This window comes from Carassius auratus, chromosome 2 (genome assembly GCF_003368295.1).
Source record: "Carassius auratus strain Wakin chromosome 2, ASM336829v1, whole genome shotgun sequence".
In the NCBI taxonomy this organism is placed as follows: Eukaryota; Metazoa; Chordata; class Actinopteri; order Cypriniformes; family Cyprinidae; genus Carassius; species Carassius auratus.
In genome coordinates, this window is record NC_039244.1 from 14,074,284 (window position 1) to 14,092,540 (window position 18,257).

At 36.6% G+C, this 18,257-nt stretch overlaps 1 protein-coding gene and 1 long non-coding RNA gene across 3 annotated transcripts; both read left to right on the top strand.

Moving 5' to 3' along the window:
- Positions 1 to 5,365, top strand: LOC113116724 (uncharacterized). The gene is made up of 3 exons (XR_003294060.1): positions 1 to 132; positions 1,056 to 1,243; positions 5,215 to 5,365. It is a non-coding gene; the product is annotated as an uncharacterized LOC113116724 (long non-coding RNA).
- A 2,828-nt stretch (positions 5,366 to 8,193) lies between these two features.
- On the top strand, positions 8,194 to 17,599 carry LOC113116728 (xin actin-binding repeat-containing protein 1-like). 2 transcript variants are annotated; one of them, XM_026285058.1, is made up of 5 exons: positions 8,194 to 8,337; positions 10,607 to 10,739; positions 10,997 to 11,053; positions 11,828 to 16,297; positions 16,726 to 17,599. In XM_026285058.1, exons 4-5 carry the CDS (start codon positions 11,828 to 11,830, stop codon positions 16,726 to 16,728), a joined length of 4,473 nt encoding a protein of 1,490 aa, XP_026140843.1. In that variant the 5' UTR covers positions 8,194 to 8,337; positions 10,607 to 10,739; positions 10,997 to 11,053; the 3' UTR covers positions 16,729 to 17,599. The 2 variants fall into 2 exon arrangements, with proteins under 2 accessions (XP_026140843.1, XP_026140847.1); XM_026285062.1 differs by lacking the exons at positions 8,194 to 8,337; positions 10,607 to 10,739; positions 10,997 to 11,053 and adding an exon at positions 11,065 to 11,680.
- The last annotated feature ends 658 nt before the right edge of the window (positions 17,600 to 18,257 follow it).

Consider the following 18,257-nt stretch of genomic DNA (forward strand, 5'->3'; position numbering starts at 1 on the left):
AAAGAACAGTCAGTCACGACGGAACTTGCAAAACAAACTTGTCAATGACGGAAAGTTGCATTGAGTGGAGAGGCTGGCGACGGTTCATTCAGTTGCCCACCGCACGAGGATGTGCTGGATGTCCTTTGTTTGGTTTGTGTGATGCACATCTATCGCTCCCAAAGGGCCACAAAGGGAAAAGCAAAAATCAATCAATCATTATAAGTTCATTAATTCTCCCAGTGAACACTTTAAAATGAGGAAGTCAGTGTTTTGTTATGTTTTGATAAAATGTCTTTCTGATAAAATACTGTGAGCAATTGGGCATGGCCTAATTGTTTTGGGAACCAACCATTGTGAAAAGCATATGACGTGCATATAATGCCATTAAAGGTTAATGGTTTCCAAAAGCCATACGATCTTCTCAGACAATAAGGGAAACAGTCAGTTTCTATCTGTACTGAAAATTGGTGTAGTTTTTAGAAACAGGTTTCAATCAGAAATTAGTACATTTCACAAATAGGCTTTACTGTAATTACAAAAAGAAACAGCAGGTAACACATTGTATAAACATGAACATTTGAAGTAGAACAACTAAAAAGTATATTCTTGCAAAACTTAGTTATAAGTATTTGTTTGATTTATTTACAACTTTGAAAATAAATCTTAATGTCTTGACTACAAAGATAATATTCAACATTATTGCTCTCGAAAAAATACAGTTTGTTGAATAAACATTGCCCAATAGCGGGGCACGTTTCCATGATGAAAGCTGTCAATAATCTTTTTTTTTTCAACAGAATTTCAACAGGAGAACTATTACAGAAGTCATCATAAAACTCATAAAACAGCAAAAAAAAGGCACACCATAAGATAGAACACATCGAACCACTGTCTTAGAGAACTAATTATGCAATCATTTGTCATATTTACAATATAAATGACACTATGTCCTGATCTGTGGACAATACTAATAAATAATTGGACTTGCGGTTCTTAAAAAAAAAATATATATATACTGAAATATATCTTTCCTACAAATGGATTAATGGATCTTCTCCATTTTCTCTAATTAGGTCTATTCAAGCTTATGCTGAGGAAGAAAAGACAGTGATAGAGGTCAGACAAAAGCCAGAGGAGAAAACCATGAGCCACTCAGCCAATCACTAGACAAAAACACTCCCTGGATACCAAAGAACCTCTCCGTGGCAATGACACTGAAACATCCATCACAGGACACTACTTGGGCATTCACAGGCAGATGGTAACATCTTTGTGCCTCCCTCTCACTCTGTCTTTCTCTCTCCTTCTCGCACACACATAACACTGACTGTATCACCTCAATGATTTCCCATCTGTTTGGAAATGAAACCACAGGGCACATATTACCCGTCAGCTGGTGGTAAGAAAGGCATACAAAAGAACCACAGATGCTTCAAAAGCAGGTTAAAACATGTCAACAGTACGCTGGGGAATGAGCTTTCAAACATAACACATCCATCTGCTAAAGGGTTGAGTGTTTCGCATGAAATAAATTGTGATTATTATTAACTCTTCTGTGAATCACCGGAAGATCCACGGAGAGAGTGACCACAAGTGGAGAATGTGATGTAGGCTAAATTGTGTTTCTGCACACCTTATTTTAGTGCATACCACAGACATTGCACAACATAAGCAAATCAATTCAAAGCATGTACCATCAACTCTGTAGTATGCAGAGTGAATGTGGCATAATGGAGAGGAGGGGATATGTTATCAGCTCACAAACTGTACATCGGGGAATAATGCACTGGACAAAAACAGAATTTGATGATTTCTTCATCCAGTGAGATATTCATTCAGAGCAATTGGTATTTCATATTTATATTCATCTGTGTAATATAGCTCTCTGGAGTACTCTATTCTGATTGGTCAATTGCACCATCCAGTGGTCTGATATTGCCTAATAATCACCATCGTCCATGGCATGCTCATGAAACCAGAGTTATCATGTTTGTCATATCACGCCGTGGACTAACTTTCGTTTTACACAAACACAGCTGGTGCACCTCATTTAGCAACTGTAGTAAAAAAAATAACCGCAACTTTATTATTACTGTAATATATTTGCAGTGTTCTTCTTGTAGCCAGGCCAATTCTTTTTTACATTATTGAACTATTTATTTGCAGAAGCTTTAAGATAATTTGCTGGTTAGATTATAAAATAATAAAATGTAATAACAACTCAAATCAATATTTCATGTCAGTGTATTTATTTATTGGGCGAGTAGCCATGTAATAAGCTGGATAATGTACAGTCAGCTGGTTATTATCTCAAAATAAATTGTACTCAGTAATACATGGTATAATTTGTGATGTACGCTTGCTGTATGTTTATTATATAATAGTTTTTTTAGCTAATAAGCAGATATTTAACATCAATAACATGCCATTTATATTGTGATAATAGTCAGTTGATAATAGTCAGTACATTATCACCCCCCCCAAAAAAAAAACATTAAATTCATATTATTGAGCATTAACTAGTTTGATGTAATTATATGTATTCTTTTCAAATAATAACCAGTGTTGTCCATAAAAACTAAAAAACATCAGTGTTATATAATTTTACAATAATTTTCTTTTTATATATTGATTCATACATTTGTATATTTTTGTATATATTTGTGACCATTATTTCTCTCCACTATATTCCAACTGTGTCAATTGTGTTTTTTTCAGTACACAAGTGAAACTCATTCTATATGCATTCATTCTATCACCCCTTCCCTGAGACAATCGGCTGTTGTGTAAGAGTTAACCTACATTTCCCATCTCGCTCTCAGGTTGCTGCCACTAGCACTTGTGGCCCACTTTCTGTCAAGATGTGGCCTACATACAAGGAGATTCTGACAAACTTTACAAAGCTGTCGGCACAAAAAGCTCTGGCCTAATTTCTCACCCTTCACTGAATTCAGTCCAATTAAGTCGCATCTGCTCCACTGATCTCTGTTTACATGTTAGGAGTCTTTAAGAAGTATGGAGTCCAAAAGTATTACTTTGGGACTTCATAACATCAATTCAGCAAATTGAGTTGCACATTTCCATAGCTTTCATTTGATGATGACTTGAGGTGATGGAGAGTTAAAGCCCTCTAATCAAATGACTGATAAATACAGGTGGGATCTAGATGCAGGTTTTAATGCGAAATGCAAATTTAAGATGCAAATCTAATGGCAGCGCCTTTGTGTTTGGGCATTTGAACAGCAACAGCTATGGTTATATTCTAGTGGTGTTTGTCTAGCCATCTGAATAGACAGGCTGAACTCTTCAAGACTCTTTGTTTGCGGGTTTGCTTGTGTTTCCATGGCAATTCAGTGCACCAGGTGTGCCCTACTCAATCTGCAGCTCTACAAGTTATGATAAGGGTATGGAAAGCAGTTTTAAACATTCTTATGTTTCTAAAACTATCATCAACTATCATTGTTTTCTAAACCAGGCATTTACAGTATGTTATGTCAATGCACGCTTCAGAGCAACTAACAAAAGTTGTCAAAAGTCAAGTCGTAAAATATGTTGTGTTAATTGTCATTTGCATTAACTATTGTGGAAAATTAAAAGTTGAATCTGTCCTCACACACACACTTCAGTAATTCACATTGTGCTGCTGGGGATTCTCCTGGATTTAACATGTTTCAAAGTATAGGTATCTACGAAAAGTCTGCTGTAACGTTTCAGATCCTGCACCTTATTCATAAGATCAATTCACAGAAGTCCTTGTTGAGTTGTATTGTAACGTATGCATTTGACAGACGCTTTTATTCAAAGCGACTTACAATGCATTCAGGCTAACAATTTTGACCTAACGTGTTCCCTGGGAATTGAACCCACAACCTTGTGCTGCTAACTCTATGCGATACCACTTGAGCCACAGGAACACTAGGTTGTAGACAAAGAAAGAGTAGATAATGTGTAACCCAAGACCAACAGGAGAAATTAAAGAAAGTTTACCTTTTTCAAATACTGGAAAAATGTAATGACAGGCATACATAAAAAAAAAACACACACACAAAAAAAACATCCTTATGAAACAGAAGTGCTTCATCCTGGCTTTAGTCATTAATAATCTTTGTGTTGCAATGGTGAATCATAAAAGCAACATAAAGTGAGACGACTAAGTACACAGCACCATTAACTTTCATTATTATCTTTCCCCACAACATTCACTATATAAATGTGACGTATAAACATAGTTATCCTTTTATGCTTTGACGTCACCATGGGAACAGCGACCATATGAAGCCCAAATAGGGCTGAATGATAATTGAGGATGTTCATTCTACATGTAAATAAAATAACGAAAAAGCAAAATAGGAGTTCGTGGAAAAAAAAAAAAAAAAAAAGAGGCAAAATTTCATTATGAAAGTTACGCATTAGAAAGAGCAAAAAAAGTCATTTGTGAACATACACAAAAAGAACAATTATAAAATAGTAAAATAAAAATCACCCAGTTTTTGCTTCATGCTAAAAGCACAGCAGATTTAATCTCCGTGTAACTGCAGAATTGTATTAATCTTTTTTTATTGTATTTATTTCAGTCATAAACACATACTGTTTATTTATCAAAACGTTTTTATAAGAAATCATTTCTGTTAAGCAACACAAGTAATAATTTTGATAAACTTACATGTTAGAGATTATTATATTTAAACAAATGTATAATGAATTCATTACCTATGATTCATAACGTTAATTACAAATGTGTGGGAACGAGATCGCCATCTAGTGGTGAATAACGACATTAAACATGGGTTCCCTGTTCACTAGCATATGGCAGTGAGCAAGAGAATTTCGTGAGGAAATCAGAAAGATTTTCGAAGCGATGCATGAAGGGAGAAAGCTTTGTCTAGACTAACAGTTGACAGACGACCATAGGCTGTAAATGAGGGACTTTGTCCTGTGTGACAGGAGTGTCTAGTGAGTGATGCTCTAGTTCACACTGCTCAACGTAACAGAAGGAGCGCATGACTGATCGCTTAAGATAACTCTCTAACTAAAGATGAACTGATGTTATATTTTGTCAGTATGTTTTTTTTTTTGGGGGGGGGGGGGGGTAGTTAAAGTCATCCTTAAGCTCGTGCATTACTCAAATTTATGCTGATGAACCTTTAGTCATACTAAATGAACTGCAGTAGCTGTGTAGTTTTTCATCATTCCTGTATGCTTAAGGACTAACTCCTCTTCTAGTCTCTCCAGAGATTCTCTCCGAAAGACCCAGTTCCCGAAGTGTGCGTGTGTGTGGTTCACCATCCCTCCAAGAAGTCACCACCTTACCTGCATGGATCCAACCTCCATGTCACTCCTCACTACCTGCTCCTCTGCTTGTGTCTCATTAATAAAACATCTTCATCTGTTACTCCTCAGCTTCCCGAGTGATCTGTAACATATATATTCTAATAATATAATTTCTTTATTATCACTTTTTATCTATACTATATCTATATCTATACTTTTAACACATCCTTTCTGAATAAAAGTATTGATTTTATTTATTTTTTAAAAGAAAGAAAAAAAAATACTGACCCAAAATTACTGACCAGTAGTGTATATTGTTATTACAAAATACATACAATATATAAACTTTTTTTTTTTTACTTTTTATTCATCAAAGTATCCTAAAAAAGTATCACATGTTCTGAAAAAATATTAAGCAGCAGAACTGTTTCCAACTTTGATAATGAATCATCATATTAAAATGATTTCTAAAGGATCATGTGATAATGATCCAAAAAAATTCAGCTTTGCATCATATAAATAAGTGATAATTTAAAGTATAATAAATTTAAAAACAATTATTTTAAGTTGTAATAATATTTCACAATATTATTGTTTTTTTTCTGTATTTTTGATCAAATAAATGCAGTCTTGATGAGCAGAAGAAACTTCTTTCAAAAACATTAAAAATAGTAATGTTTCCAAACTTTTGGTCTGTACTGTATATATATAGTCTCTATGTGTTTTCTCTTCTAAGATAAGCTTTACCTTGAGAAGAAGTCAATCTCTTAAGAGCGTCTTTGGAGGTCATAGTTCACGGTCTACATCAGAGGTATTGTTTCGGGACCGAAGGACACCTGTTTTTCAACTTGTGGAAAGGTAAATATGCTGACTATCAAATTCCATGCACCATATTCCACCTATACCCACTCTTTTCCCAACTTTGTTGAAGTTTATGGCCTAAACCTAACTGTTTTTTGCTAGGTATGAAAGCTGTGTGGACCTCATAGATGTCGACAGGGAAGAGGCCTGGTCTAAGGTATACTCACATTGATTGTTTGTATATTAAGTGGAAATGCAAGACCTGGTGGGCCCTAACACTCAGAGGCTCCTGTTTGAGTCAAAGAAGTATACCAGCAGCCCTAAGCTCAACGTCACACCACAGGCCAAGAGCAGCCCAGTGAGTCACATTACCTCACAGTGGAGGAAGGCACCGACCGGGTGGGAGAAAGTCTATTCTGGTGCTACTACTGCCACCAATGCCCAAAATAACAAGACTCATCAGGTGAGTGTAACAGTCACATCATGTTTATTTCTGGTTGTGTTTGTGCAACATGGACAGTCATGACTCAGGAAAGGAGCATGTATGCTTTTCTCCTAATGCAATCACTGTCAAGTGTTCAGCCCAGGGTCATTATCATTAACTATACCTAAAACTTCATCTCTTAAAAACATTTTTGTTAACTGATATAAATCTGAAATACAATTTTAAAAAGTATATATTAGATGTTTACATTGAAGCACTACAATTATCTGGAAATAAAAAGTAAAACTGAACTAAATAAATAAATAAATAAAAGCACATTAAACACAAATATATTTAAAAAGAATAAAATGTAAACCAAAATATTGATTAAAATATATAAGTAATATTAAAATCGCACTGTTTCAGAGTCCATTCAATAGGAGCTGACACATTGTAAAATTATGTTATTATCATAAATCATTAATATTACTTATATCATAAAAACCTGAGATGAGCAAGAAAATGCTTAGTTATATGTAAATAAAACAGATATGAAAATGTCAAAGGGTTTAGAGTCAGTTCAATATGAATTAACACATTTTTTTATTAAATAAAAGGTAAAATAAATCAAAAATACCTTAATAATAATAATATCTACACTATTCGGTCTTAAAAATTTAAAATAGGATAAAACAATTATTCATTCTACCATAATATTATTAATACTATTATTATAGTAAATATTCATATAACTTAATACTAATATAATAATAATATTTTTTATAATTATAATATAATATTATATTATAAAAATCTATTTTTTATGACCTCGATAGAAGGAAAAAAACTTCAACGAGACAATGAGAAGGAGGACAGTCAGTGGGGTTCCTGAATATATCAACCGATCCTCCACTGGACTGAATGGTAAGTTGATTCATATATTATTAAAACAACTAGTGTAAATGAGTGAGCATATTTACCAGTTATTTCATTCTTTACTCAGCTGTGATGTTAGTCAGTAGCTATGAGGTCAAAGGTCATGTGAATTTATGCCCTGTGTGAGACAAAACCTTGGCATCTAAAGTCTTCCTACACAAGCGCAGAGCCATCTGAAGATCCTGTAGAGAAGGAATCTTCCGGCTGTGTCTGTGTTAAAAATATTCACAAGTATAGTCTTATCCACAATATTTCCCACAACACATAGAGACTATATTAAAGCTTATATAACTTCAACAGAACAGTGTTATTATAGCCTCAGAATACCACAGGCTCTGTTTCAACAATTCGTGAAGTATTAATACTCACAAGTACATTTATGGGTTTAATCTGTGCCTTAATTATTTTGAGATGCATTAGCAAGCTCTGTCAACCCCATCAGACATCACTGGGCATGACGTTCCTATTAGCAGTGTTCAGTTTTAGGATTTAATTTGTAAACAGTTAAAAATAGAGATGTTACATGAGACTCTTTCTAAACAATCAGCCAAAACACTGAAATTCGTTCAATTCATTTGTAATTCAGTACCTTTCAAACATCTGATGGCATTAGGAAGCAAATCTAGGCTAATGTGGGAATTGTGGGAATTATGCTTAAGGGGGTTCCCGGTACCCCAGTCATTTCCAGAAGCCCTGATTGACTCAGGCTTGTGGAATACCACCCATGCTGCTTCCAAAATAGCAGTCTGGCCTCATCCCTGCCCAGCAGTGATAAAAATCAGCTGTTACCCATTAGGGAGGGACAGAGTGAGATAGGACTACCACGAAAGACAGCATCAGAGTCAGACGAACACTCACAGAGATACACAACTCATCACCTGCGGAAATATACAAGACCGAGGCTGGGACCTGCGATTCACTCTGTGAGTACACTACAGTGGACAAGAAGGATGTGAATAGTATAAATTAGAATACTATAATATAAACGTAATGCATATTGAATAAATTAAATATGACAAATTAAAATATTGTAATTCTGATTTGAAAATTGTTCCTTAATTATATATGATGGTCATGTTGTCGATGATTCAGCCAGCAAATTTAGAAAGATCCATTGAAAGATCCATTTTTACCATATTTCAGATGCATTCTAATTCTTGATTTGTTCAAGAAACATCAGTGTTGAAAACAGTTTCTGGAAACCATGAAACATTTTCCAGGATTCATTTTATGAACAGCGTTTATTTTGTCTTAACTTTTGTTCAACACAATGCATTCTTGCTGAATAAAAGTTTTCATTTACTGACCCCGAACTGTTGTACGGAAGCGTAAACACCACCTGAAATCGTCTTGTCGAATATGCAGTGTCAGCTAAACATGCCTTTATGGATTCTGCCCTTTTATAAGCTATGGTTTTAATTTGGGGTTTTAACAAGACCTTTGAATGCTCACAGGAAACTAAGGAAGGCAGCTGAAGAGAATAAATACCAAGTGTATATCATAATAATTTGGACAGCTGTCAACAGCACAAAGGCACTCACATTCTAGGTCGCTAATAGCTGTGCCCTGAATAGCTGTGAATGGGGGCTGGTCTCTGTGAAACTTTCATTCATCTGACTTGATCATCTTTGAAATATATATAAGATATCTAATCAATTGTATCACAGATTTAAATAAATGTTTAAACCATTTGACGCACTTCTAATTTAACTGGACATTGCGGGAAAAATAAAGCAGGAAGCGATGATATCTCTCTCTCTCTCTGCTAATCAGTAATGTCTAGCGAGACCCCAGTATTGTATGGCCCTGTTATTCTGCGTGCTCATCCAACTATACAAACGTTTTAAGCTCAGACTCGTGAGTGGCCAGCGATGGGCCCTGTCCTTTTGTCCCATGAGAGCTTACAGTGTGAAAAACAGAGGTATGCTTGAATATAGTCATTAGTTACAGTTGACAGACCTACGCTGCCTCTAGTGCTCCTAGCTTCATAGGGAAAGCATTTGTTTTTATCAAGCTTACAACAGCTTTACTATAATTCGGTGAGTTCTTTTGCTGCTCCAAACCATAATTACATCACACATCACCAATAATTATAAGTGATCTACTGTAATAAGATTTTTCTCAGGTCACATCAAGCACACTAATACAGAAGATAGAAAAACAATGTGTTTGATTGTCTGATGAGAACTAATTAATAAACTTCTGTTGCCAGCTAAATAACTGATTTCTGTCATTATAATCTATTTTACCATTCTGAAACCATAACATCTGATAATTTACTCTCTTGAGATATAGTATTGTTTTTGGATCCAGATCCCCCCCCCCCCAAAAAAAATAATTCTGTGAAAATGCTTCAGTGATGCTAACAAAAATTCACAATTCCGTGGTAAAAAACGCTAAGATCCGAAGCATGAAACAGGGATGCTTTTTCACAGAGTGTTTATGATGTATTTGCTAAGAAATACAATCAAAGAGTTATAACACATCTGAAAGGTAAACAGACAACTGACTGTAGCAAATGTTAATTAAATAAATTAATCTATGCAAAATATTTTGTAATTACATGTTCATATAGTATGTGTGAAGCAAAAGAGTTTCCATATGTCCTTGAAGTATAATAATAGCCCACAGATAACACCAGCACTAGTCTACATATACACTACTATCAGAGCCACTAAATGGCCAAGGAACTGGGTCTGGTGATACTTGTCTTATTTCTAGCTTACTCCTGAGTTATTATTCAACCTAAAAAGGTTTTAAGAGCATTAGGTGTGTAACTATTACAAAATCTGCTTAGATAGCATAGGTAGTTTCTGTCACATTTACAGTGCATAGATACTTCACAAACAGCTGTATGTTTGTGTTTTTCTTTTTAATAGTTTAATGCAAATTAATTAATAATTAAATTGTGATCAAATAAAGAATATAATTAATTCCAAAAATTATATTTTACCAGGTGATACCAAAACAAACGTCATCTACTATCAAAAGCCATAAATTATAAAAATAAAAATAAAAAAGTCAAATAAAACAATGACAAATGGGTTATAATGGATAAACTAACAATTAATGATATAAATTAATTTAGATGGCTCCAACAAGTTGTATATGCAATACACGAGTCACTATTTTTAGTTTATAAATCAATTCCAATGTAGTTTTGTAACATTATTTTTTCCCCCTGTGAATTAGACACGAAAAATTTCAAGAAAGACAGAGAACAAGAGCACAAACCTAGTCTCCTATCCCAAGTGTGAAAGACAGATCTGCCCTTTACCTCTCAAAGGTAGCAGCTGCAGACTCCTCAGGATATATCGAACAGCAAGTGAGTGCTCACTGCATCTGTCATATCACTCACAACACACAGGCATCTATGAGGTCAAGTGCTCAGACTGGATCACACACATGCATGCATTGCTGTGAAGTCTGCTACATGCTCTTTTTATAGTACAAGTCTCTTGTTGGCTTGTATTTTCCTTAAATACTAAATGTATTGTGTGTTAAAACAGCTTTATGCAAATTGAGTCTTGGGTGTTTTCTATGAAAAATTAGCAGGAATATTTAAGCATGATTCTTTCTCAGGCTAGTGTGGTCCAGGATCACTTGATCTCAAGTGGAAAGAAGAAAAAACAATACAAGGTATGAACAACAGTTCTGGTTGACTTTCTAAGTCAGGATAATTATGTGAGCCTGCTGTGTGACTAATGACTAATACTAAGAGGTGCTGCTGTGTGACTAAGTTAGAAACAAATATAATGCAAATTACACAGACTCTATTGTGACTGTCTTAGTATATAAAAAAGCACCAAGAGCTCATTTAGCAATGCTTTATTACAATATTTCTACACAAGCATGATATGGTACCATTATAATTACATTCAAATCACAGCCATCATAACATATAACATATGCAATATTTGTGATACAATTAAAGTAAATTACACTTTTAATAGGGAAAAAGCCACACATGTCTAAAAGCCACAGCATGAAACAATTCTTTAGACAGTTTGTAGTCTTTTTGCAACATCTTAATATTTAGATTAACATAAAAATTCCAGTACATTTTATGATATTCCTGCATTTAGTTGCAGTGATTATTTTTGGGGGGTTTTTTTCTCAAAAAATGTTTGGAAATGAAACTGTGTTTGTTGTGGAGCATGAATTTTCTACTAACAAGGCTGAAAACCATCATGAATGAAGTCAAACCTCACATGAATATGAGTGCGGAAAACTAAATCAGCTATTCCCAGCTAAACTCAACAAAAGGTAATTTATGGCTTTTAAGCTTAATGATACTAACATTTATAAATTAACTGTTTTATTTAAGTGTTTACCATTATGATATGAGTTTACCATAATTCACTGCATTGTGGAAAGTAACTTTAACTTTCATACTTCTTCTTTGCATCCAAGATGGCAGAAGTAGCCAAACAGATAAAAGTGACAGATGCATCCAGTGGAGATGATGATGTTCCTCCTCCACCTCCTCCACCTAGACCTCAGGTTCTGCAATCACTTCAAAAGTCTGAAAGCCAGAACTTCCTGCCTGTACCACCTCCAAAAGAAACCTTCTCAGAGTTCTACCAACAACAACAAAAAAGTGAACTGAAGCGTCTTTTTAAACACATTCATCCTGAACTGAAGATGAATCTTGATGATATTGTAGATGAAGAACTGATAGGTGCAATAAATCCCCAAGCATTGGATACAGCATATCAGGGAGAAGTCCAGTCCATGCGCTGGATATTTGAGAACTGGACTCTTGACAACATTGGAGACCCGCATGAAACTAAAAAGCTTCTCAATGAGGAAAATCTTCCAGGTGGGGATGTGAGGGGCAAATCATCTTTGTTTGAGCATTCAGTGTTTGATAGTCAACGCACAACAGCGGGAGAGAGGCCAGGTGTAGTCAAAGGAGATGTTCGCACGGCCACATGGTTGTTTGAGACACAGCCCCTAGATTCAATAAGTCAGAAAGAGATGGAGAATGAGGAAATGGTGGAGGTCGTACTGAAGGAACCCGTTCAGAAGGGAGATGTGAGAGGTACACGTCTCCTGTTTGAATCCAAACCGCTGGACGCTTTAGGCCGCTGCTGCTCAGTTGAAGACCAACATTTCCTAAAACTCAAATCAGAACTCCAGGAGAACAAAGGAGACGTGAAGAAAACAGTCAAACTCTTTCAAGCAGATCCCAGTTGTGCGATTAGGGATAGCAGTGGCAAAATCCATGAAATCAAATCAATCTGTAGAGAAGAAATCCAGGGCAGTGACTTTAAAACAGCACGTTGGCTTTTTGAAACTCAACCCTTGAACGACATAAATAAACGAGCTGGTGTGCAGATTATTCGTGGGATCTCACTTGAGGAAGCCCAGAAAGGTGGTGTTGATGAGAAAAAATGGATGTTTGAAACCCAACCGCTTGATGCAATTCATGAAGGTGTTATGGAAGAACAAAAGTTCAAAGGAATGGTGGAAGACATCTCTGGGGAAGCAGATGTTCATAACAAACTAAAGCTATTTGAAAACCAACCCCTATCATCTCTTAAAGGAAAGTCTGTCGGTGAAATTTCAGAGGAGGAGGCAATTATTGCAGGAAATGTAGGATCCACACTATGGCTTTTTGAAACTCAGCCCATGGATGCTCTGAAAGACAACTATGAGGTGGGACAGCTCCAGAAAGTTGTGGTGTCAAGTGATGAAAAAGGCGAAGTTAAAGACAAAAGGCTGCAGTTTGAGAAATTCCGTGTTGGCAAAACAACAAGGGATAGTGGAAACAAAGTTCAAGATGTTGAGAAAGGAGATGTGAAGACTTTCAAGAACCTTTTTGAAACTTTACCCCTTAGTAACATCTCTGAGAAAGCACAAAATCATATCGACGATATTATAGCTGGGGATGTCAAATGCAACCGTTCACTGTTTGAAACCAAACCATTATATGCACTTAAAGATTGTGTTGGAACTTTCCACAAGGTTACAACTGTCAGTAGAGAAGAATGCATCAAAGGGAATGTACAGAATTACAAATGGATGTTTGAGACGAGACCCTTAGACCAATTTGAAGAAGGTGGTGGAAATGTAGAACTCATCAAGGGCATTACAAGACAAGAGGACATGGCAAGTGATGTGAGGACAGCTAAATGGATGTTTGAAACACAGCCTTTGGATTGCATCAATACAAAGAGTCAGAAAGAAGCAGGTTCAACAGTAACACCAGAAGAATTTCAAAAGGGTGACGTGAAGACATGCAAATGGCTGTTCGAAACACAACCAGTGGACATTTTGTATGAGAAATCAGAAAGGAACCAGGATGTAGAACCAGTGCCAAAAGCTGATGTGAAGTCACACACTTGGTTTTTTGAAACACAGCCACTGGGTAACATTAAAGACAAGGAGGACTTCAATTTGAAATTGAGCAGTACTGTGCAGGGAGACATAAAAAGTGATATGAATGTGAAGACAATGAAACACCTGTTTGAAACAGAAACTTTGGACAGACTAACAAAGCAAACAGATTCTGAACAAAATGTCAGATATGTCAGTCAGGTGGATTTCCAGTCTGGAGATGTCTCACGTGTCAAGGAAATCTTTGAATCCAAGTCACTTCATGAAATTGGAAGTGAATTTGTCAAAGACTCTAAGGAGCAGAAAGATGAAATTCAGTCTGGATCAGTCCACAAATTCACTTGGCTGTTTGAGAATCAGCCTATCAGTGACATTAATGAGAAGGAGGACAAAATCACTTGCAGTGTCAGTGATGTTGAGGGTGGTGATGTTGGAAGCAAGAAGTTTATTTTCGAAACTTTCTCTCTGGACAAAATTCAGGATAAAGACAAACTACTTAAGCACCAGTCAATGAGTGTCGAGAATCCCACAAGCAGTAGTGGAAATGTAAAGTCCAGCAGTATGCTTTTTGAATCCCAGCCGTTATATGCAATAAGAGACAAGGACGGACAGTTTCACGAAGTTACCACTGTAAAGAAAGAGGAACTGATGAGAGGAGATGTCAGGGGTGCAAGGTGGATGTTTGAAACCAAGCCACTGGACACTATTCAAGCAGACAAAGAAATCTACGTAATCCGTGCAGTTACACAAGAGGATGTGTGCAAGGGAGATGTGAAATCAGCACGATGGAAGTTTGAGACTCAGCCCTTTGACTCCATCACACCTCGTGAAGGGCCATCGGTGAGGGTTGTTGAAGATATAGGCAATGGGAAAAGTGTGCAACAAAGCAAGCAACTCTTTGAGACTGATCAAGCAAACCAAAAGAAGTTTGTGCGAATGGTGAGTGTTACAGACGTTCAACAAGGTGATGTACGTACCTCAACCTGGCTGTTTGAGAATCAACCTATTGATACTCTAAAAGGTGAGCCAGATGAGAAGAATACCTTGACAACTGTACATCGAGAGGATAACACAAAGGGAGATGTAAAACGCTGCACTTGGTTATTTGAATCACAGCCCTTAGATAAAATAAAGAATGATGAGTCTACTGAAGAGCTTGCCTCATCAAAGGAAGAAATCCCCAAGGCAGATGTCAAAAGCACAACCTGGTTATTTGAGACTACACCGCTGGACAAAATCACTGTAGAGAGTGTGACAGACATACTGTACCGCCTTTGCCATTATTCATTCATTCATTCAAGTGGAATCATCATCCAGGCAAATGATTATAAGTATGTTAACATGGCAAAATATCAGATTGTGCAAAGCGAGGGGCCTAAAGTTCAAAAGGAGGAAGTTGTTGAAGGAAACATCAGGAACATAATGTTGCAGCTACTGTTCAAACCGAACCTGAAACCTAAAGTTGTTCTACTGAAAGAGGATGAACAAGGCAAGATGCACAGCACAGTGCTTGAAATCCCTTTTCAACAGTCTGGATACACAGATAACCCTGAGGCAGAGTGTAAGACGCAAGAAGCAGTTAAAATTATTGAGAACTTGCTCATCCAACAAAAAACTATCAAGACAGGCTTGGTGATGCAAGAGTCTGAAGAAGGGCAGCCAGAGATGACAGTGTATTCCCTCCAGTGTCAAAGCTGCTTGACTGAGTCACAAGACATTGCACGAGGAGATGTCAAATCCACCATTGGCAACCTCCTCGCCACTGTCCACAATCAACAGACCAAAGCATCTTGCAGACTAGAACAAAACGAAAGGGGGAATGTTGGTTTGTATCGAAGCTGCATTGAAAAGGGTGACCTTAAGAGCCTACAGCAAGATCTTTCTGAGGAGGAACTGTCAGCCTCTTGTAGAGATAAAATTGAAATTATTCAAGGTGATGTAAAGGAAGCAAAGCGATACCTAATTCAACAAAGGGAGCAAGCTGAAAGAACAGTCATGGATGTTATACCAGGAGATGTGAAGAATGCCAAAAGGGTTTTCTCAGAGGTCTGCATTGACCTTGGCATTGGAAACTCTGTGCCAAAGGAGGAGATTGTCAAAGGTGATATTTTGTCTGCCATGCAGCAACTTGATGAAGCAATCAAACAGCCAGTCATGGTCCAGAAGGAGGAAATTGTTTCTGGGGACATTAAAGCAACCCTTGAATCCTTGGAGCAGGCAAAACAACAAAGCAAGCATTTGGAGCGTGAGGTCATCAAACCAGGCACTATTTATGATCTGAATATAGAAGCAGAAGAAACGTGCTCAGAAGAAAATGAAAGGACATTAATTAAGGAGGAAATTATTTCAGGGGATGTTAAGGCTGCCAAAAGATCCCTGGAGAGGGCAAAGAACCAAAGCACGAGAGTAGAACGGGAACCTGCCACTCCTGGAAAGCTGTATAATCTAAATGAATCATCTCAGTGCCAAAGCAACACAACAATCGAGCAGTCTACGACATCCACCTTGAGTAACCAGCGGATTACTACAACATTTCAAAAGGTTAGTGACATAGAAAAGGATCAGGGATCCAACGAAAGATGGAAAGTGGGAGACAGTAATAATACATGTTAGTACAGAAAATTACTCAAGAGCGATGGATAACAGTCCTCAGGTTTTAGAGTTAGAGCCAGATATTGTTAGTGGTGATGTGAAGGCTGATAATCAGTCATCACGAAGTGCTGCAACAGAGCAGAGAAATGTAGTCAGAGATGAAATTGTTAGAGGTAATTTGAAAGAGACACTCCAGTCTCTTGAGAAGTCTAGCATTAATATTTCTAAAGGAGATTTCGAGGCAGCAATGCTATTTAGAGAATCTGGGCAGTCTTACACTGAAAGTAGAATGGCAAATGACTCAGGGACTGTAGCATGCAAGCAGAGTTTTGTTAATTTGCCTTCATCTGACAATCAATTGTCTTTTTCGGTTTCAGTGACCGGAAGTGAGCATCTGACCATCTCGGCACTCAATTCAGAATCTCTTAGCTCCAGTACGGACTATTCAAAGCCCTCTAACAGCAGGAAAAGGAGAACATCCACCACCCATCCCACCAAAAACTGGTAATCAGGTTAAAGATCAGAAGCCAGTTATTCCACCAAAGCCATTGCATATCACCACCAGCTCCAAGCATATTACAGAAACCCCACATGTTTGTCCAAGCTTACTTGGGCATAATAACAAGCAACAGACTCCAGAAATCCCACCCAAAGTTGCTGCCAGCAAAACATTTTTGCAATAAAAGGAAACAGTAGGAATATGCAAAAATTGTTCAAAAGACAAACTCCAGCTATCCTATGGATTTTCAGGAGATGTAGTACAGTGAGCATTGGGTTCAAAATTCCCACATGCAACAAAATCCATCATTCAGTAAAACAGAGCCTCTTGATGATGGTTCCTTTCCTTGTAATAGAATAAGAATGGAAAAGAAATGTGATTCCGAGGATAAATGCGGCAGAAGAAATCAGGATGTGTGTGCAGAGCTATTCAAAGCACATTGATGAATTAACAAGGGGTTTAAGGTTGCACTTCAGAATTTTGGGGAAAAGAAAACAACTACGGACACAACCTCAACAAAAAAAAACATTAACCTGGCTGCCGAGTTCATTTTGTAGCATTTTTGGTTGATTTTTAGATCCATATTTCTATTTAAAATACATATATGTTAGTTGTATTGGTCCTCATTTTATATGTGTGTACAATAAACAGTTTTATTGTGATGATTTAAGAGCAAGGGTTTTTGTACTGTCACAATTAAGTGTTAATAAATATTTGTTTCAAATGCTGTGTATTAAAATTATCTATACTTACAAAGAAGTATTTGTTAAAATTATTTTATTACCAGGAAGACAAAACTTTAAATTATTATTAAACTGTTTCTCTAAAACAGCAGGCTATAACAATTGTTTATTTTTTTTCCCATAGGAGGAGCTTCATGCTGTGTATATCATACATAAACTCATATTCCATTTATGTCTATATTGTTGACATAGTTCCTGTCACCTGCTAAAGAGATGAGCTCTTCATGCCTGATGCCTGTTTACCCAATGGACAAAATGGTGACACATAAACTAATCCTACTGTACATAGTAACTGTTGCAAATCTATATAATCAAATTTGCATTGCATATTTATAGTTCATCCAATTACAAATCAAATATTATTGATTCCCTGAGAATTTTATTTCACAGTACTTTAACTTTGAATTTTCACTGGTGTACTATTATTCATTACAGAATTCACAATTACTCTGCTCTTTATGGAGAGCACTACTGCCCATCACATTACCATCAGTTATTTAAGAAAAAGGGCAACTATGATGAGGGTTTTGGCCACAGACAACACAAAGCCCGCTGGCTTGCTAAAACAGAAATACCAGAACCTACTAACAAGTTAAGCTCAGCACATAAAACGGAGCCAACATGTGTTGATGCAATTGTAGATGACCCCAGAAGACCATCATCTTGA

What these genes read in the sequence shown, in the direction of transcription:
- LOC113116728 (XM_026285058.1), top strand. Translation starts at nt 11,828, where the DNA reads ATGGCAGAAGTAGCCAAACAGATAAAAGTGACAGATGCATCCAGTGGA.